Genomic DNA, 21,576 nt, shown 5'->3' on the forward strand with positions numbered 1-21,576 from the left:
AGTTGTCTATTAATCAGATAGCAAAAATCATAAATATTCATACTGTGCCTTCAGAAAGTATTCATACCCCTTTACATATTCCATATTTTGTTGTGTTACAGCCTGAATTCAAAATTGATCAAATATATTTGTTTTCTCTCACATATCTACACACGGCCCCATAATGACAAAGTAAAAACATGTTTTAGAAATATTTGCACATTTATTGAAAATGAAATACAGAAATATGTCATTTACATAAGTATTCACACCCCTGAGTCAATACATGTTAGAATCACCTTTGGCAGTGATTACTGCAGTGAGCATTTCTGTGTAAGTCTCTAAGAGCTTTGCACACATGGATTGTACAATATTTGACCATTATTCTTTTCAAGATTCTTCAAGCTCTGTCAAGTTGGTTGTTGATCATTGCTAGATAACTATTTTCAAGTCTTGCCATAGATTTTCAAGCAGATTTAAGTCAGAACTGTAACTCGGCCACTCAGGAACATTCACTGTCTTCTTGGTAAGCAATTCCAGTGTAGATTTGGCCTTGTGTTTTAGGTTATTGTCCTGCTGAAAGGTGAATTAATTTCCCAGTGTCTGGTGGAAAGCACCAGGTTTTCCTCTAGGATTTTGCCTGTGCATTGCTCCATTCTGTGAATTATTTTATCCTGAAAAACTGCCCAGTCTTTAACGATTACAAGCATAGATGCAGCCACCACTATGCTTGAAAATATGGAGAGTGGTACTCTGTAATGTGTTTTATTGGATTTGCCCCAAACATGACACTTAATTTCTTTGCCACATGTTTTTGTAGTATTACTTTAGTGCCTTGTTGCAAACAGAATGCATGTTTTGGAATATTTTTTACTCTGTACAGGCTTCATTCTTTTCAGTCTTTCAATTAGGTTAGTATTGTGGAGTAACTACAATGTTGTTGATCCATCCTCATTTTTCTCCTATCACATCCATTAAACAGTTTTAAAGTCATTGGCCTCCTGGTGAAATCCCTGAGCGGTTTCCTTCCTCTCTGGCAACTGAGTTAGGAAGGATGCCTGTATCTTTGTAGTGACTGCCTGTCTTGATACACCATCCAAAGTGGAATTAAAAATTTTGCCATGCTCAAAGGGATATTCAATGTCTGCTTTTTACATTTTTACCCATCTACCAATAGGTACCTTCTTTGCAAGGCATTGGAAAACCTCCCTGGTCTTTGAGGTAGTTCATGCAACTTATGTGACTGGTTAAGCAAATGTTTACTCCTGAACTTATTTCAAAAAACATTATTCCACTTTGACATTATGGGGTATTGTGAGTAGGGCAGTGACAAAAACATCTATATTTAATACGTTTTTAATTCAAGCTGTAACACAACAAAATGTGGAAAAAGTGAAGGGGTGTGAATACTTTCTGAAGGCACTGTAGTTGCTATTTCCTTCTATTGTATCTCTGTATTTACAGGTCTATTTTTCCAAGATGCTAATTAAGATACACTAATGCTGTCTGTGTATGTAGTGCAGACAACTGACTACTTGTATTCAAAATCTTCTCAATATCAGAGCTTGCGATATTGGGTTACATAAGCTTATGTGGCCCTTCCTCCCTCCAGCCAGGCATATTCTGCATTTTTAGGGGGGTGTTACAATATCTATCAATTTAACCACATTTGAAGTAAAATATTTTTACAAATTTCATAAATGGGAGAGATAAGAGATGTGACAAAACATGGTTGTGCTGTTTTACATCGAGTAGGGGTACATTGGAGGCTCCTCAGAGCAGGACGGGGAGGACCATCCTACTCAGTTAATTTCAGAAAAAATATTGTAATACATTTAAGTTATCATTTTTAGTTTAAACTATACTAAATATATTCACGTCACCAAATAACTGATTTTAAAGCACACTGTTTTGTAATGAAGGTCTACATTGGCCTCAATGTAGACCTTCTAGAGGATAGCACGATGGTGTAGCCGGAGGACAGCTATTTTCCGTCCTTCTCTGGGTACATTGACTTCAATACAAAACCTAGGAGGCTCATGGTTCTCACCCCCTTCTATAGACGTAGTAATTATAATGACTTCCGGAGGACGTCCTCCAACCTATCAGAGCTCTTGAAGTATGAACTGACATGTTGTCCATCCAATCAAAGGATCAGATAACAAATCTAGTAATGAAAGCATAAGCTACAGCTAGCTAGCACAGTATATAGAGTGTGGTGAGTAGTTGACTCAGCGTGAGAAAGATGATAGTTGAACAGTTTTGAACAAATTAACTCCATCAAAAATGAAGGAGAAGCAGCAGAATGAGAGAGTTATATTTCATTGTACTTTTTTCTTCTTCTTAGTTTACCTTTCACTTAGCTAATGCAGCTAATTTAGCCTACTCAACAACCTGACTCAAACAAACAGAGTGGAATGCTATTTATGTTAGCTAGCTGGCTAAGGCTATCCAACACTGCAACTCTTCCAAGTCAAGGTAAGCTTTCTGTTTTATTGATGTATTGACAACTGAGCCCGCTGGTGTAACTGCTAATCTGCTTGCTGTACACTACTGCCTGATTGTACACATGGATTGGATTGTGGGTTTACTAACACAATAATTCTAGTTTGTTGACAATAGCATTAATATGGTGACAACAATGTAGGCTGTGTAGCGGTTATGGTATAAATGTTTGTCTTGGAGAGGTTTTTGCGCTTTGTCACAGACAGCTGTTTTGTAGTGCACTGGAGTTCACAAGTGAAGGGGAAAAGGTGAGAGCAAGTGATGCTGTGTGTTGCTGCTATGAAAGTGAACTGTGTGTGCGGGTGATTAAAGGTATATTCATTGCGCCAATTCTGTTGCAAAACGATTCTTAAATGGAAGCAAACAGAACAAAACAGGGAGGGACCTACCTAAATTTGTCCAATAGAAATTCTTGTTTTAGTTGCAAAACAGAATCAATCAATCAAATGTATTTATGAAGCCTTTTTTACATCAGCAGTTGTCACAAAGTGCTTATACAGAAACCGAGCCTAAAACCCCAGAGAGCAAGCAATGCAGATGTAGAAGCACATGGTGGATAGGGAAAAACTCCCTAGAAAGGTTGGAATCAAGGAAGAAACCTAGAGAGAAACCAGGCTCTGAGGGGTGGCTAGTCCTCTGCTGGCAGTGCCAGGTGAAGATTAAAAGAGTACATGGTCATTAAGGCCAGATTGTTCTTCAAGATGTTCAAACGTTCATAGATGACCAGCCGGGTCAAATAATAATCACAGTGGTTATAGAGGGTGCAACAGGTCAGCACCTCAGGAGGTGCAACTGTTTGGACTAATGATTACACACCCCAGATCAGCTAGATGCAGGCAAGAGTGTGCAAGGCGGTATTGAATGCATCACTGTTTGTCACCTTGATTACTCAAATTTGTCTCTCAAACCTTTGCAACTACGTTATAAACTTAAATTTTTAGGTTAGGTTGTAGCAACTTTATGATGGGTATAGGGCAAATTTCAGTATCATGTAGTAGGCTACTAGCCAAACCTATCAATGTTACATTGAGCTGGGTGAATGGAATATGAATGATAGTCATTCATATTCCATTCATATGAATGACTCATATGAATATTATAGTCATTATTTATATTATGTTATAATATAAATAAGGCCATGCTCATTAAGAAAAAAAATCTCCCTAATCTTAAAGGGCACTAGGGTTGCAAAACGACCCGTAGTTTACCAAAGTTACCGGAATCTTCAGTAATTATGGTCATTAACAGGAAATCTATTGTAACTTTGGTCAATTATACTTGAATAACTTGTTTTTTTTAAAATTCATATATAGTATTCATATTCTTCTGTGTCCATATTGTCCATGAGTTTCTAGTATGTAGACCATATGGTTCAAGAGAAAATAGCCTAATTAATGAAACTAATATCTAATCAACAATGGCATTATTTTGAAATATCTCTGCAACTCTTCCAATATTTATGCAAAAACATTGCCAACAAATGCATACTGATAAAATAAAATGTAAAAAACTAAAACAAATACAAAGGATATTTCAGGCTGAAACCCTCATTAACACCAATGGTATTAACTCAGTTGATGGTTTATATTAATGTTTACAGCTTTGTCATGAAATGTTTTATTTGAAAATTATGTTATTTAATTATTTGGTATATTTTACATGTGATAAGACCAAAAAGAGAGCAAGAGATAATTAGACAGCTGTAAAAATCAGAAGTACCCAAAAGGGCCACTAGATGTCTTGTGATATATTAGATAAAATCCTTGAATGATACCAAAAGTCTGGTAGTATACTGGTAAACTTAGAAAGTTTCCAGTAATATACCCTCCCTTTGCATCCTTAAACGGCACCGACCGCCACTGCTAAAAAACTAAAGCCCTTTTTGAGGATTGGCCGATGGTCTAATGGTCATATTCATGTTCTAAAACGTTTTGCAACAGATTCTAAAAATGTTCTTATTGGACAAATTCAAGTTGTCTCTCCCTTTTTCAGTCCGTTTTCTTCCGCTTGGTGCCTAATGATCATGACCGAGATCTGTCTAATAGGCCTTTGCTCCCATTTCCCCTAAAGACACCTTCTCTCCCAGTATAAAGGTCTCATGATGACCAGGCAGCTGCCCAGCTTTAGAAGCCCTGAGGTGCTAAACTTAGTCCCTGTGTCCTTTCACTAATCCTGCACCCCTCCCCGTGTGCCCAGTATATTTATCCCTGGTAATTACTTTCAACGGACACCAGCCTCAACTCTATCTTGCTGCTCGTGACCCTGTAACTTTTTATTAGTCCTCTCCTCTCTCCTCAGAGGCAAGCATGCCGAGTGGCCTCTTGTTGAGTACAGCACAGAGAAACTGTGTACTTCCCAAATGGCACCCTATTCCCTAAAGTAGTGCACTACACAGGTCATTAGTAGAGCACTACATTGGGAATAGGGTGCCATTTGGGAGGCAGACACTGTTTTAGAGAGCTTTAAAGAGCGCTACTGTAGCTAGCTAGCTCACAGTCGAAGGTGTTGTTGGTAAGAGCGTGTGGTGCACTGTGCACAGCAGTGGCTAGTTCTGTAGCAGTGGGCTGTTGTAGGGATCTTTGAAAAGCTACTGGTGGATGCAGGGCCAGATTAAGAAATCAATGGCCCCTGGGACTTTGCTTTTTTTAAATATAAAATAGTTTCTATTGGTTCTACAGACTGATTAGTCTTCTCTTTTAAGCAGTAGGAATTTCTTTCCAAACTGTACATTTTTCCTGCGATTGTATTTTAAAATCTGCAAAAGGCAAAGCAGCTGCAACCATCCATAGAAATATAATCCATAGATGGCAGTTCGCATTCAAGTCAGAACTGGCATCCATTGCTAGTGTACCCATGAGTTTAACAGTCAAATTGCCAGGTTAAGAGGTTACAAAACCCTTCTATGGATTATATGTCTATAGCCACAATGCAACAAGCTGTATATTTGGTGTGCATGCTGCCCAAACTGCGGTCTTCCTGACTGTAGGCATACCGGTAACTGCCAAAATAATGGAAACACCTGAGTAAATGAGGGATGCAAAGTATACAGTGCATTTGGAAAGTATTCAGACCTCTTGACTTTTTCCACATTTTGTTACGTTACAGCCTTATTCTAAAATGAATCAAATATATGTTTTTCCTCATCAATCTACACACAATACCCCATAATGACAAAGTGAAAACAGGTTTTTAGAAATACCTTACTGACATAAGTATTCAGACCCTTTGCTATTAGACTCAAAATTGAGCTCCGGTGCATCCTGCTTCCGTTGATCATCCTTGAGATGTTTCTACAACTTGATTGGAGGCCACCTGTGGCAAATGAATGTGATTGGCTATGATTTGGAAAGGCACACAACTGTCTATATAAGGTCCTGCAGTTGACAGTGCATGTCAGAGCAAAAACCAAGCCATGTGGTCGAAGGAATTGTCTGTAGAGCGCAGAGACAGGATTATGTCGAGGCACAGATCTGGGGAAGTGTACCAAAACATTTCTGTAGCATTGAAGGTCCCCAAGAACACAGTGGCCTCCATCATTCTTGAATGGAAGAAAGAACCACCAAGACTTCCTAGAGCAGGCCGCCCGGCCAAACTAAGCAATCGGGGAAGACGGAAGCCACTCTTCAGTAAAAGACACATGACAGCCCGCTTGGAGTTTGCCAAAAGGCACCTAAAGACTCAGACCATGAGAAACAAGATTCTCTGGTCTGGTGAAACCAAGATTGAACTTTCTGGCCTGAATGCCAAGCGTCACATCTGGAGGAAACCTGGCACCATCCCTACGTTGAAGCATGGTGGTGGCAGCATCATGCTGTGGGGATGTTTTTCAGCGGCAGGAACTGGGAGACTAGTCAGGATCGTGGCAAAGATGAACGAAGTACAGAGAGATCCTTGATGGAAACCTGCTCCAGAGCGCTCAGGACCTCAGACTGGGGTGACGGTTCACCTTCCAACAGGACTACGCCCTAAGCACACAGCCAAGACAACGCAGGAGTCTGAATGTCCTTGAGTGGCCCAGCCAGAGCCTGGACTTGAACCCCGTTCGAACATCTCTGGAGAGACCTGAAAATATCTGTGCAGCGACGCTCCCATCCAACCTGACAGAGCTTGAGAGGTTCTGCAGAGAAGAATGGGAGTGCCAAGCTCAAGACTCAATGCTGTAATCACTGCCAAAGGTGCAGAGTAAAGGGTTTGAATACTTATGTAAATGTAATATTTTTTATTTTTTTTATTTTTATAAATTAGCAACAATTTCAAAAAAACTGTTTTTTTCTTTGCCATTATGGGGTATTGTGTGTAGATTGATGAGGGGGGAAAATGGTTGACTCAATTTTAGAATAAGGCTGTAATGTAACAATGTGGAAAAAGTCATGGGTTCCGAATATTTTCCGAAGGCAGTGTATACAGTATATATAATATTTGTTTTTAATTTTTGTAATTTGTAATTTGTATATATATATATATATATATATATATATACACAAATTACAAACAAATATTATATATACAACCCGTGACTAATATTTGTTTGTAATTGGTGTGTGTATGTGTGTATATATATATATATATATATATATATATATATATATATATATATATATATATATATATATATATATATCTATCTATCTATACTGTATACAGTGCCTTCGGAAAATATTCGGAACCCATGACTTTTTCCACATTGTTACATTACAGCCTTATTCTAAAATTGAGTCAACCATTTTTCCCCCTCATCAATCTACACACAATACCCCATAATGGCAAAGAAAAAACAGTTTTTTAGAAATTGTTGCTAATTTATAACAAATAAAAAAATTATTATAAATATTACATTTACATAAATATTCAAACCCTTTACTCAGCACCTTTGGCAGTGATTACAGCATTGAGTCTTGAGCTTGGCACTCCCATTCTTCTCTGCAGATCCTCTCAAGCTCTGTCAGGTTGGATGGGGAGCGCCACTGCACAGATATTTTCAGGTCTCTCCAGAGATGTGGAGTAATGGGGTAATAATATAATAGTATGGGGTAATAATATTTATTTTTTATTTTTTGGCTTCCACTTGGGCCCCACAGGCCTGGGCACAGTGGTTTCAGCACCGGTAAGCCCCTGCATTAATCCGGCCCTGGGTGGATGTTGTTTTGGGTTGTTCCTTTTGCTCTTCCATCTGCTTGGCAAGCGTGCTCTGGCACCCACTGCAGAAGGGTTAGCAGCTATGAAAGATATTATTGCTCCGCTACCGATCTGAAGTATCACGCATGCTTTAGTGACTATGCACCCTATATCAGATACGTGCACACAGGAGCACACACACATCAGCACACGCACGGACGCATTCACGAAACACACGCGCACACACACACATGACCACACACACATTCACAGCATCGTTGAAGTAAAGCTGCTGTTTCTTTTGCCGATTTGCTGAGCATTCGATCCCCCCAGCCTGTGAATATGTTCCGTCTTCTCTCTCAAAGGTTGTTTGGCTGTTTCGGAATATCACATTTCGTTCCCTTCCATCACACTCAACTACTTGCTTAGTTAATATCATCTTTCATAAGATACCTTGGATTCAGAGGAGTTAGTTTTATTTTGCTTCACGTTATTTAATCGCTCATTAAAGAAAATATCAAATTGTTTTATTTTGGTTCATTTAATTTCACTGCTTTAATTAAAGCCAAGATCAAATCTCAGCTTTTTATATACCTGTCATAATAAAAAAAACTTTATCATGTGTTTTGATTTATAAAAGGAAATGGGCACTTTGTCGCTAAAGTTACGCCTACTCTCTGTATCATTAATCTGCTGACCAGTTTTTTATTTTTTATTAGGGTGGCATCTTTAGCCTCCCCAGTGGTTTATAACAGTTCCTAGAACCCATGCCTTCACAGCTCCCCTATCCCTCCAATCCCTGAGAGCTGAAATAAAAGCCCCATGCCCTGGCCTCAGTCTGACTCATAGCTCCACTTTAACCAGCGAGAGGGGGGAATAGATTAAGACGCGATGCCATGACAGGCTGGGAGGGGGGGAAAGAGGACCATGAGTTTAAAAAAAAAAATCGAGCAGTAGCACAGCCGCCCCCAAAATAATGTGTTAATGCTTTACATTTTGCATGATCAACCTCTGCGGCCATCTAAAAATATGCCTGACGTGGGAGCGTAACGGGCATTTATTAGTTTATACATGCTATTCAGAGATATAATTGGCCCGCCATGCTACATACAGGCCTATCAGGGGCAGCAAGGAGCGTTTTACATCACCCTGACCTTTGGAAAAGAGCTGAGCGAGCAACCGAGATAGACCCAGACTCTCCGCCCCCCACCCATCTGCCCACCCGTTGGGTCCATGCAGGTTTTTTTCAGAACGAGGATATGTTTTCAGTGTTAAACCTCCTGTAATCCATGGCAACGGGTCCCAATTACATGGAGAGCATAGCTCTCTCAACACCCTCCAGGCTGAGCTCCAGCCACCAGCCCAACCTCTCTCCCTCTCTCTGGTGTCTGTGTCCACATACGGTGCCCCTGGCTTGGGTTGGGATGTTTGGGATGCCTGCCCAGGCCTCCAGGGGTTATAAACACCCTGGAGTAGAGAGTCAGGGGAGCAGCGGCTAGGACTGAAATAGTCTTTCTCCCAATTTGCACATTCAGCAGGTTCTAGGCCCATGTAAATGTGGGAAGGGCTAAGGTTCAGATTCACAGTGTAATATAACAAGAAAACAAAGCTAAAGAGACTAGACTACATACTGAGAACAAACTGAATACATGTGTAAAGACGGACACTATTTTGTATATGAGCCTTCCTGCCTCAGTGGTGCTTTGCTTTCTCAGGCTTCTTTGTGCATGTGTGTGTATATGTGTGTGCTTATGTCTGTGTTGCTGCTGCTCTTCACTCTATGTTCATTCTGTATTGTACTGCTTTTCAGACGATAAGCCAGTCGCTTTTGCCTTTCGGCTGTGTTGATAGCACGGTTAGTACGGCAGACTACTCAAATGCTATAATGCAGCACCATTCCTTGTTTCAGCCTTAATCTGACCATTGGCAAGTACTAACCCCTCTCACCTACACTATATCTTTATAGACACACACAGCAAGTTTGAATCTAGCTGAAGTTATCGTAATACCGTAATATTTGTTATATTATTTGTTATATTATATTATTATTATTTGACCCTGCTTGTCATCTACGAACATTTGAACATCTTGGCCATGTTCTGTTATAATCTCCACCCGGCACAGCCAGAAGAGGACTGGCCACCCCTCATAGCCTGGTTCCTCTCTAGGTTTCTTCCTAGGTTCTGGCCTTTCTAGGGAGTTTTTCCTAGCCACCGTGCTTCTACACCTGTATTGCTTGCTGTTTGGGGTTTTAGGCTGGGTTTCTGTACAGCACTTTGAGATATCAGCTGATGTAAGAAGGGCTTTATAAATGCATTTGATTTGATATATTGTGAATCTGAGCAAAGGCCACATTCACAGTGCACATGTGCCATGCCAAATTGGTAAGATGTGAGAGAATGCATGTATTTACCCCATACCAAGTGTATGTGTAGGCTTACTAGGCTACGTGTGTGTGCGTGCGATTGTATCTACCAGTATCAGTGTGCGTGTGGTCATGCACACACGGCCTGGTTGTTTTACAAGCTGGTTGACCCCTCCTGTTGATGGTGTTGGGTCAAATATTACCCCAGCCAGCTGGCACCCACAGCGGGCCAGATCAACTCTGCTGGCTGGCTGGTACCCATGGTGGCTCAGCCAAGAGCTTTAGCTCACTCTAGCAGTTCTAGGAGGCCTGTGGTTAGTTACTGTAACTTACACTCCACTACAAGAGAGACAAGGATCATGTGGTTGGGTCGAGTATTGTAAAACAGTCAAAGAGCTCTATTTACCCAATGACATGCACAGGATGTTGATTTAAAGCCCTATTGGCCCTGGTAAAAAGTTCTGCACTATAAAGGGGATAGGGTGCCCTAACGGACGCAGCCTAAAGCTACGCTAACTTATCAGTGTGATTTTTGCAGTTGTGATGTTTTTTTCCAAATCACAAAGGTTGCATATGCCCAACTAATGCACGTTACTAAAACATATCTATCCACTGAGATGGAGATGCAGAGTAGGTGAACAGATCTCCACATATGTGGTTCCCACCATGAAGCATGGAGGAGGAGGTGTGATGGTATGGGGGTGCTTTGCTGGTGACACTGTCTGTGATTTATTTAGAATTCAAGGCACACTTAACCAGAATGGCTACCACAGAATTCTGTAGCGATACGCCATCCCATCTGGTTTGCGCTTAGTGGGACTATCATTTGTTTTTCAACAGGACAATGACCCAAAACACACCTCCAGGCTGTGTAAGGGCTATTTGACCAAGAAGGAGAGTGATGGAGTGCTGCATCAGATGAGCTGGCCTCCACAATCACCCGACCTCAACTCAATTGAGATGTTTTGGGATGAGTTGGACCACAGAGTGAAGGAAAAGCAGCCAACAAGTGCTCAACATATGTAACTCACCACCTGGATTTGGTCTTATGTAGCAAAATGTGAAATTGTGTTTTTTACATTGGTTAAAAGAAGAGACTCAGAGCTACAACACGGTATATCATACACTGCATTTTTGAGGAACAATGGGAAAGTAATTCTGCTTTGAAAGTTGATAAATTTAACTCACTTTTGAGGAAATGGTCTTTGAATGTTTTGGTATCTAGAGATTTTTGTCTACACCCATTCAGCATCGTTCACACCCTCTTAAGCTTTAGCCCCACCCATCTCGTTTCGCTATCGGAGCATTCAGAGCGCACACCTAACGCTCTGGCCGAAGATTTGTTTACCTCTGGATAACATGGAAACAGCCTAAGCAGCTCTGCTGGCAAAAATTTCATTACGCTTTTTTGCCAACGTTTACTGACACCGGCCATATTCAACAGGTGTAATAACGTCATACACGTAACGTTAGCTAGGGAGCCAGCCAGCTAACATTAGCTAACTAACAGTACACTTTAGCTTAAGACATGTAGCTAGCTAGCTAGCTAGGTAAACAACATGTAAGATCACACACGTAACGTTAGCTAACGAGCCAGCCAGCTAACGTTAGCTAGTTAAACAACAATGAACATAGTGACAAATCATGTTGTTACTACCCTGCACGAATCTGCTGGGAACTAACCAAACCGGTTCAATGTTAGCTAGCTAACGTTAGGCTCTAACTAGCAAAGCAAATGGCTCTGGGATACGAATAATGTCATACACATAATGTTAGCTAGCTAGCTAACAGTACACTTTAGCTTGAAATGAAACCACTTTTGTGTAATATCTGAAAATGTAGCTAGCTATCTTACCCGTATACATCATCATGCATGATGGATGCGTTACCCTGTCACGGATGCCATGGCACGGTTGCCCTTAGTTTGAAGATATTATCCGGAGACCGGTGTTTTCTCCATCTCTTTAGCTATCATACTCTAATTCCACTGATTTCAAAACTCAAGCCTCCAGAAAGTGGAAAGCAGCATTAAAAAAACAAAAAAAGCGTTTGACAGGATTACCAACACAGACTGACCAGCTCAAATAGACAGAAGCCTTCTAAATGGCAGACCAATCCGAACTCCTCTCTCGGGCATGTCCAGCCCACTCATTATCTCAGCCAATCATGGCTTGTGGGAAGGTTGCTCACTTTTTCTGTGGCTTAACCAACAAGGCTCGTCATTTAACAATTTTTTTATTCATTTTTACAGACATATATGTTTGTTATTAACGCACATGAAAGTTCACGTTCCAGAAGGCCTTTCTGCCAAAAAACGCATTTTGATCAAAATAAAAAACTTTCAAATGGCTCTCCTGTGAAGTCGTGACTCGCGTTATACGCCTAGTGTCCTGAAACGGGTCACATGTGGGAAATCCTTCTAGACTGTTGAAAAAGCATTCCACATGAAGCTGGTTGAGAGAATGCCAAGAGTGTGCAAAGCTGTCATCAAGGCAAAGGGTGGCTACATTGAAGAATATAAAATATATTTTGATTTGTTCAACACTTTTTTTTGGTTACTACATGATTCCATTTGTGTTATTTTATCGTTTTGATGTCATCACTATTCTACAATGTAGAAAACAGTAAAAATAAAGAAAAACCCTTGAATGAGTAGGCGTGTCCAAAATTTTGACTGCTACTGTATATTTAACGAGAATTGGTTATGTTCTAGTATAAAATAACAGCATACAGTGTTCAGCTGCACACTCTGATGACGTCACAATTTGTCCACGCTCCTGGCGGACTAAGGAATCACTCTCCGTGTAGCTCTGATTGATGAAAGATGTCCAATATAGTGATGAGTGAAGTTAGCCTACATTTCTAAATAGATTTTAACAAACTAGATTATGATTATAATTGTTAAGCTAATGCTCTATGGTGTGAATCCTTACTTTAGTTTAAGTCAAGCATTCACCCAGTCATGCATTGATGTCAATGGGAAAATAAGTCGAAATGCAACTAGTGAAAGTTTTGCCCCTATGATGGTACAGCGTGGAGGGAGATTTTATATTGTATGGTATATGGATGTCTGTTGTAATGGTGGTATGGACCATAAAGTTAGCTTTGAATGGCCCATTGTTCTTGTTCCCTCTGCAGGACATGGAGTCGAAGAATCCATTCAGTATGTTGGACAGCATGATGTTCGGCGTGAGGAACAGGATGGAGGACATGCACAGAAACTTTGTGAGTCACGTTGTGTCTCTTCTCAGACCCCACACAGCCCATACAAATAGAATTACTAGAAGGGTAATAGTATGAATTAATTAATTATATTTTTATGACAGACTTTGTTCATCAGTGTTTTAGCATGTGTGTTCTACATGGCTTTATACTCACGTCAATCTGTGTGTGGGTTGTTTTCCAGGAGAACCTGTCCACAGACTCGAACGGCAACACCAACGCCCACTCATTCAGCTCTTCCTCAGTGATGACCTATTCCAAGGTTGGAGACGAACCCCCCAAAGTGTTCCAGGCCTCCTCCCAGACACGGCGCGCCCCCGGCGGGGTATGTACACTCAAGTATGGCCAGAGATACTGCTGAGGGGCTGGGGGAGGGCTCTCCAAGCTGATACTGCACTGAACACGAAGGAAGAAGCTGTTTACGAGAACAGCAAGCGCTCAGAGTCATATAGAGAGTATAAGAAGAGTTTAATTCCAAAACGCTATATATCCATTTGTTAGCTTTTATTGTTTAAAGAAATTATGAAAGAGATTGGTGTATTTTTTTTTTTTCACTATCTAATCATGGCATGGGGATGTTCAATGACAGAGTTTAAACAAATACTGTGCATGTCTATCACTTGATGGTTTCATTTTAGAGATGAATAAAAAAAATTAGCAAAATGCTTTATATTTCTCTCAGAGAAATAAGTAGTACTGCTAGGTTTCACACAAATGTAACAAATATTTTTTTGTTTATAAAAAACTGGACAAATTATACATTTGTTGACAGTAATATAAGTATGTATCTGTATGTAAAACATTTTACATTTTAGTCATTTAGCAGATGCTCTTTCGTTGGGGCATGGACTCTATAAGATGCTGTCCCATGTTGACTCCAATGCTTCCCACAGTTGTCAAGTTGGCTGGATGTCCTTTGGGTGGTGGACCATTCTTGATACACATAGGGAAACTGTTGAGTGTGAAAAGCAGCAGCGTTGCAGTTCTTGAAACATTAAAACTGGTGCGCCTGGCACCTACTAACATACCCCATTCAAAGGCACTTAAATCTTTTGTCTTTCACATTCACCCTCTGAATGGCACACATACCACAATTTTCTCAAGGCTTAAACATCATTATTAAACCTGCCTCCTCCCCTTCATCTACACTGATTGAAGTGGATTTAACAAGTGACATCAATAATGGATCATAACTTTCACCTGGATTCACCTGCTCAGTCTATGTCATGGAAAGAACAGGTGTTCATAATCAGTGTATAGGGTTTTGGGAGATTTTTTTTCATACACCTAAAATCTATAAAATTGTAGACCTCCACAAGTCTGATTCATCCTTGGGAGCAATTTCCAAACGCCTGAAGGTACCACTTTCATCTGTACAAACAATAGTATGCAAGTATAAACACCATGGGACCACGCAGCCGTCATACCGCTCAGGGAAGGAGACGCGTTCTGTCTCCTAGAGATAACGTACTTTGGTGCGAAAAGTGCAAATCAATCCCAGAACAACAGCAAAGGACTTTGTGAAGATGTTTGAGGAAACGGGTACAAAATTATCTATATCCACAATAAAACATCGACATAACCTGAAAGGCCACTCAGCAAGGAAGAAGCCACTGCTCCAAAACCGCCATAAAAAAAGCCAGATTTGCAACTGCACATGGGGACAAAGATCGTACTATTTTGGAGAAATGTCCTCTGGTCTGATAAAACAAAAATAGAACTGTTTGGCCATAATGACCATCGTTATGTTTGGAGGAAAAAGGGGGATGCTTGAAAGCCGACGCACACCATCCCAACCGTTAAGCACAGGGGTGGCAGCATCATGTTGTGGAGGTGCTTTGCTGCAGGAGGGACTGGTGCACTTCACAAAATAGATGGCATCATGAGGCAGGACAATTATGTGGATATATTGAAGCAACATCTCAAGACATCAGTCAGGAAGTTAAAGCTTGGTCGCAAATAGGTCTTCCAAATGGACAATGACCCCAAGCATACTTCCAAAGTTGTGGCAAAATGCCTTAAGGACAGCAAAGTCAAGGTATTAGAGTGACCATCACAAAGCCCTGACCTCAATTCCATAGAAAGTTTGTGGGCAGAACTGAAAAAGCGTGTGTGAGCAAGGAGGCCTACAAACCTGACTCAGTTACACCAGCTCTGTCAGGAGGAATGGGCCAAAATTCACCCAACTTATTATGGGAAGCTTGTGGAAGGCTACCAGAAACGGTTGACACAAGTTAAACAATTCAAAGGCAATGCTACCAAATACTAATTGAGTGTATGTAAACTTCTGACCCACTGGGAATGTGATGAAAGAAATAAAAGCTGAAATAAATCATTCTCTCTACTATTATTCTGACATTTCACATTCTTAAAATAAAGTGGTGATCCTAACTGACCTAAGACAGGGAATTTTTACTAAGATTAAATGTCAGGAATTGTGAAACTGAGTTTAAATGTATTTGGCTAAGGTGTATGTAAACTTCCGACTTCAACTGAATGTCTGAGCAAGAGTTTCCTGATGCTGGCTTTCTCAGTCATTATTGTCCATCGCCTCTTTGGTAACTCATTCTGATTGGCTGTCCTCATGTCTAGATTAAGGAGACTCGGCAGTCCCTGAAGGACTCAGAGAGTGGTCTGGAGAAGATGTCCATTGGACACCACATCCAGGACCGAGGACACGTGGTGGAGAAACGACACAACAAGAAGACAGGGGAACGGGAGCTCAACCAGGACTTCCAGAATCTGGATGAATGTAAGTCAGTTGTAGTGTAAGGGGGTCAGCATCCCAAAAAAACCCAAAGGGTAATACTTTACTTTAACCCTGCAGGTAATATGCATTATGATATGGTTCTAATGCAGTGTAAGACATGTTGTAAGAATATGTCACCCCCTTATGTCTTATTATCATCTCATAATGATCGTTACTTCAGTCTGTTGAAAATGTCCTACATAAATCAAATCAAATGTATTTATATAGCCCTTCTTACATCAGCTGATATCTCAAAGTGCTGTACAGAAACCCAATCTAAAACCCCAAACAGCAAGCAATGCAGGTGTAGCAGCACGGTGGCTAGGAAAAACTCCCTAGAAAGGCCAAAACCTAGGAAGAAATCTAGAGAGGAACCAGGCTATGAGGGGTGGCCAGTCCTCTTCTGGCTGTGCCGGGTGGATATTATAACAGCACATGGCCAAGATTTTGAAATGTTCATAAATGACCAGCATGGTCAAATAATAATAATCATAGTAGTTGTCGAGGGTGCAACAAGTCAGCAACTCAAGAGTAAGTGTCAGTTGGCTTTTTCATAGCCGATCTTTGAGAGTATCTCTACCGCTCCTGCTGTCTCTAGAGAGTTGAAAACAGCAGGTCTGGGACAGGTAGCACGTCCGGTGAACAGGTCAGGGTTCCAGCAGGTCTGGGACAGCAGGTCTGGGACAGGTGGCACGTCCGGTGAACAGGTCAGGGTTCCAGCAGGTCTGGGACAGCAGGTCTGGGACAGGTAGTGTAACCGATGTGAAATGGCTAGTTAGTTAGCGGTGGTGCGCGCTAATAGCGTTTCAGTCAGTGACGTCACTCGCTCTGAGACTTGAAGTAGGGTTTCCCCTTGCGTTGCAAGGGGCTTTTGTGGCGCGATGGGTAACGATGCTTCATGGGTGTCAGTTGTTGATGTGTGCAAGGGTCCCTGGTTCGAGCCCAGGTTGGGGCGAAGAGAGGGACGGAACCTACACTGTTACATTGATGCTGTTGACCCGGATCATTGGTTGCTGCGGAAAAGGAGGTCAAAAGGGGGGTGAGTGTAACCGATGTGAAATGGCTAGTTAGTTAGCGGTGGTGCGCGCTAATAGCGTTTTAGTCAGTGATGTCACTCGCTCTGAGACTTGAAGTAGGGTTTCCCCTTGTGTTGCAAGGGCCGCGGCTTTTGTGGCGCGATGGGTAACGATGCTTCGTGGGTGTCAGTTGTTGATGTGTGCAAGGGTCCCTGGTTCGAGCCCGGGTTGGGGCGAAGAGAGGGACGGAACCTACACTGTTACAGTAGCACGTCCGGTGAACAGGTCAGGGTTCCATAGCCGCAGGCAGAACAGTTGAAACTGGAGTAGCAGCACGCCCAGGTGGACTGGGGACAGCAAGGAGTCATCATGCCAGGTAGTCCTGAGGCATGGTCCTAGGGCTCAGGTCCTCAGAGAGAGAGAGAAAGAGCACGTCCGGTGAACAGGTCACGGTTCCAGCAGGTCTGGGACAGCAGGTCTGGGACAGGTAGCACGTCCGGTGAACAGGTCAGGGTTCCATAGCCACAGGCAGAACAGTTGGAACTGGAGCAGCAGCACGGCCAGGTGAACTGGGGACAGCAAGGAGTCATCAAGCCAGGTAGTCCTGAGGCATGGTCCTAGGGCTCAGGTCCTCAGAGAGAGAGAAAGAGAGAATTAGAGAGAGCATATTTAAATTCACACAGGACACCGGAAAAGACAAGAGAAATACTCCAGATGTGACAGACTGACCCTAGCCCCCCGACACATAAACTACTGCAGCATAAATACTGGAGGCTGAGACAGGAGGGGTCAGGAGACACTGTGGCCCCATCCGATGAAACCCCCGGACAGGGCCAAACAGGTAGGATATAACCCCACCCACTTTGCCAAAGCACAGCCCCCACACCACTGGAGGGATATCTCCAACCACCAACCTACCATCCCGAGACAAGGCCGAGTATAGCCCACAAAGATCTCCGCCACGGCACAACCCAAGGGGGGGCGCCAACCCAGACAGGAAGACCACGTCAGTGACTCAACCCACTCAAGTGACGCACCCCTCCCAGGGACGGCATGGAAGAACACCAGTAAGCCAGTGACTCAGCCCCTGTAATAGGCGTAGAGGCAGAGAATCCCAGTGGAGAGAGGGGAAACCGGCCAGGCAGAGACAGCAAGGGCGGTTCGTTGCTCCAGCCTTTCCGTTCACCTTCACACCCCTGGGCCAGACTACACTTAATCATAGGACCTACTGAAGAGATGTGTCTTCAGTAAAGACTTAAAGGTTGAGACTGAGTCTGCGTCTCTCACATGGGTAGGCAGACCATTCCATAAAAATGGAGCTCTATAGGAGAAAGCCCTGCCTCCAGCTGTTTACTTAGAAATTCTAGGAACAATTAGGAGGCCCGCGTCTTGTGACCGTAGCGTACGTGTAGGTATGTACGGCAGGACCAAATCGGAAAGATGGGTAGGAGCAAGCCCATGTAATGCTTTGTAGGTTAGCAGTAAAACCTTGAAATCAGCCCTTGCCTTAACAGGAAGCCAGTGTAGGGAGGCTAGCACTGGAGTAATATGATCAATTTTTTTGGTTCTAGTCAGGATTCTAGCAGCTGTATTTAGCACTAACTGAAGTTTATTTACTGCTTTATCCGGGTAGCCGGAAAGTAGAGCATTGCAGTAGTCCAACCTAGAAGTAACAAAAGCATGGATTAATTTTTCTGCATCATTTTTGGACAGCAAGTTTCTGATTTTTGCTATGTTATGTAGATGGAAAAAAAGCTGTCCTTGAGAGACATAACATATTATAAGCCTTATAATAAAACATCACAAAGGTGCATACATGCTTATAATAATAATACATAATACTTGTGGTCTTTAATTAAAGTGTTACCAATTTATTAAGTGTTTTTTATGGTGCTTTGATGATTATTTTAAGGCATATAGGTTATCAGTGTTCGATGAATAGTCATAAACAAAGACAGAATTTACTATCAGAGGATTCTCCTATGCCAGCTCTGTTTGGGGTTTATATAGTCTGAGACATTCAGTTATGTTCCTATCTCAGAGAAAATAAGGTATTCAAATTCCAAGGAACTGCCCCTTGCCAGGTTAATCACAGCATCCCACAGAGTAATACCTAAACTGTTCCTGACCCCTAACCTCTGCCCTTTCCCCTCATAGCCGAGGCGCAGTCCTTTGACGAAGAGTGGCAGCAAGAGGTGTCTAAATTCCGACCATTTTCCCCCAAGTCCCGTCTGGAGGCCCCCAAGCCTAGGGTGGTGCACCGGGCAGCCCTCACTGCAGCCACCGGCCCCGACCAGGGACGTAGGTCAGTCATCATGTGTCATAGGTCATATAATGACACGTAGGACAGATCCGCTCGAGGAGGAGTGGCCGTAAACCAAAACAAACCATTTCTGGATGCTACATCAGTGAACATTTTGGTTATGATTGAAGTGTCAAGATTATACTACAGTTGATCAATGGTTTATTGAAATGTGGGTTGATGGATGAATAATTTATGTCTGCTTTCTCATTTTCCCCCTCAGGGACAAAGCAAACCCAAAACCTGAAGTAAGGAAAATACACATCGACGATCTCAAAGTCAAAGGATCAGGCATTGTGAAGCAGTAGAAATGTCTAGCAAATAAAGCTATGTCAGGCAACAACTCTTTGATGCTTTTACCTGTCTCCAAGACAAGCTTGGTTTCCAGGTATTTTGTCTCATAGAAAATCAGACAATGACCCAGTTGTTGATATGCTTTTTACCCTTTCATTTTCACACTACCAAGTAAAGTAAAGAACACTTGTCAAATCAGGCACTTATTCTGTCAGAGTAGATCCACACAACCTTCTTCCAGAAAGCTCAGGACTCCTGTGGAAGTAGCATTAAGACAGGCACACATAAGCTACTAGCGATTATATGTGATATATGATTTCAGAATCATGACATGAGAGCAGACATAATTTGTCATATGTTATCATTGGGCATCAGATCAACAGCAATGTTTTCTCAGAAATACTATCCTTCTGCTTTTGGAAATGTCATGTTCACATTGTATAGATTGCATCAAAAGGAAACGTATATATTTATGCAGTTAGACATTTGAAGTCCATAAGTGCACTTAGACGGCAAACTTGTGCGCTTTTTATGTGTAGTGGCCATTGTTTTATTAATGTATTTTACCTGCTGTAATCTTTGTAAAAAATTATACCCTTTTTATATTGTTATTTGACATGGGGTTCTGTTTTTCACAATGCTATTAATTTATACCATAAAACACAGAATTTATGGTTGGGATGAAAGTGTCCGGTTCATTCTAAAATATTCTTATCATGGGATTCTTATAGATTGAACTCATAAGATCCTCAATTTGAAAATTAAATATTTCATCTCGAAAGCAAATGGTAGCGTAGTCTATTCTTAAAACTGAGTGTGTATTTTGAAGGTTCCAAAACATCCTTGTATTTGATTAGTCATCAAGCAGTGTGTTTATCACTGTATAAGAGCACTGCTGACTGTGCCTGTGTGGCAGATACATCTAACAGGGTATTTTTAGAACAGACCTGTCAGTGACTCAGATGTCTGAGGTCACACACAGATGTTATGAACCCAGCGCACTCTCGCATCACGTGCCCCATCATGTGCTCCTGATTTAGTTTAACTTGTTTTTGTCTCCTCGCATTTATATCCAGTGTGAAAATATATTATGGAATCACCTATGATGTTAACTCAACAAATGTCCATATATGCAGGCTTCTCAATTAGAAATTAAGAGGCAGGGGAGGGAGGAGAAGAGCAGTTAGCTCAGAGGGGTGGCCTCTTGCCTCAAGGTTTCAGGACAAAGTGGCATAACTCCTCTGTGTTTATGTAACAAAGTAAATGTCCCATCTATCTTAACAGGGCTGCAGAAATTAGCCAGGTCAGTAATATCATCTGGGTGTTAGGATTGAAAAGGAATGTGTGAAGTGGCTTCCTCTCCTCAATTTGCACTGATCTAACTGTGACAATACATAATAGGTCAATGAGATTCAAATGCTGGCTCATGGATGCCTACCGAGAATTTGCTTTCCCCTGACCGGTTCCATCACCTCTGGGCTGATGAAGGGAAGGAGACAAGAGGCCGTTTGACTATTTACCTCTAGTCTAGCAAGGCCGTTCTTTCATATCTCGTCAAAACGTGGGTGTCCGAAGCTACCTTACCTCAAACATTGTTCTGTGACAGACATATACTGAACAAAAATATAAAACGCAACAATTTCAAAGATTTTACTGAGTTACAGTGTGTTCGGAAAGTATTCAGACACCTTAACTTTTTCCACATTGTTGCGTTACAGCCTTGTTCTAAAATTGTTTGTCATTTCCCCCCCCTCATCTTCACACAATGACAAAGCAAAAACAGGTTTGACACTTTTGCAAATAAAAACCACATTTACCTAAGTATTTAGGTGTTTTCCCTGTGGCTCAGTTGGTAGAGCATGGTGTTTGCACACCATGCTGGCGTTGCAACGCCAGGGTTGTGGGTTCGATTCCCACGGGGGGCCAGTACAAAAATAAATAATGAAATTAAATGTATAAAATGTATGCATTCACTACTGTAAGTTGCTCTGGATAAGAGCATCTGCTAAATGACTAAAATGTAAATGTA

At 41.7% G+C, this 21,576-nt stretch overlaps 1 protein-coding gene across 1 annotated transcript in view; it reads left to right on the plus strand.

The window, feature by feature from the left end:
• The window catches only part of LOC106612456 (myeloid leukemia factor 1), a 28,225-nt gene extending 6,854 nt beyond the window's left edge, over nucleotides 1-21,371 (plus strand). Inside the window, exons 3-7 of the mRNA XM_014213602.3 lie at nucleotides 13,103-13,189; nucleotides 13,371-13,511; nucleotides 15,779-15,938; nucleotides 19,109-19,256; nucleotides 19,477-21,371. Of these exons, the coding sequence (XP_014069077.1) occupies nucleotides 13,103-13,189; nucleotides 13,371-13,511; nucleotides 15,779-15,938; nucleotides 19,109-19,256; nucleotides 19,477-19,561 (621 nt within the window). The 3' untranslated portion in view covers nucleotides 19,562-21,371. The remainder of the gene's footprint in view (nucleotides 1-13,102; nucleotides 13,190-13,370; nucleotides 13,512-15,778; nucleotides 15,939-19,108; nucleotides 19,257-19,476) is intronic.
• Nucleotides 21,372-21,576: the final 205 nt, after the last annotated feature.

The sequence above is a fragment of the Salmo salar genome, chromosome 09 (assembly GCF_965601325.2).
Source record: "Salmo salar chromosome 09, fSalSal1, whole genome shotgun sequence".
Taxonomy (NCBI): domain Eukaryota; kingdom Metazoa; phylum Chordata; class Actinopteri; order Salmoniformes; family Salmonidae; genus Salmo; species Salmo salar.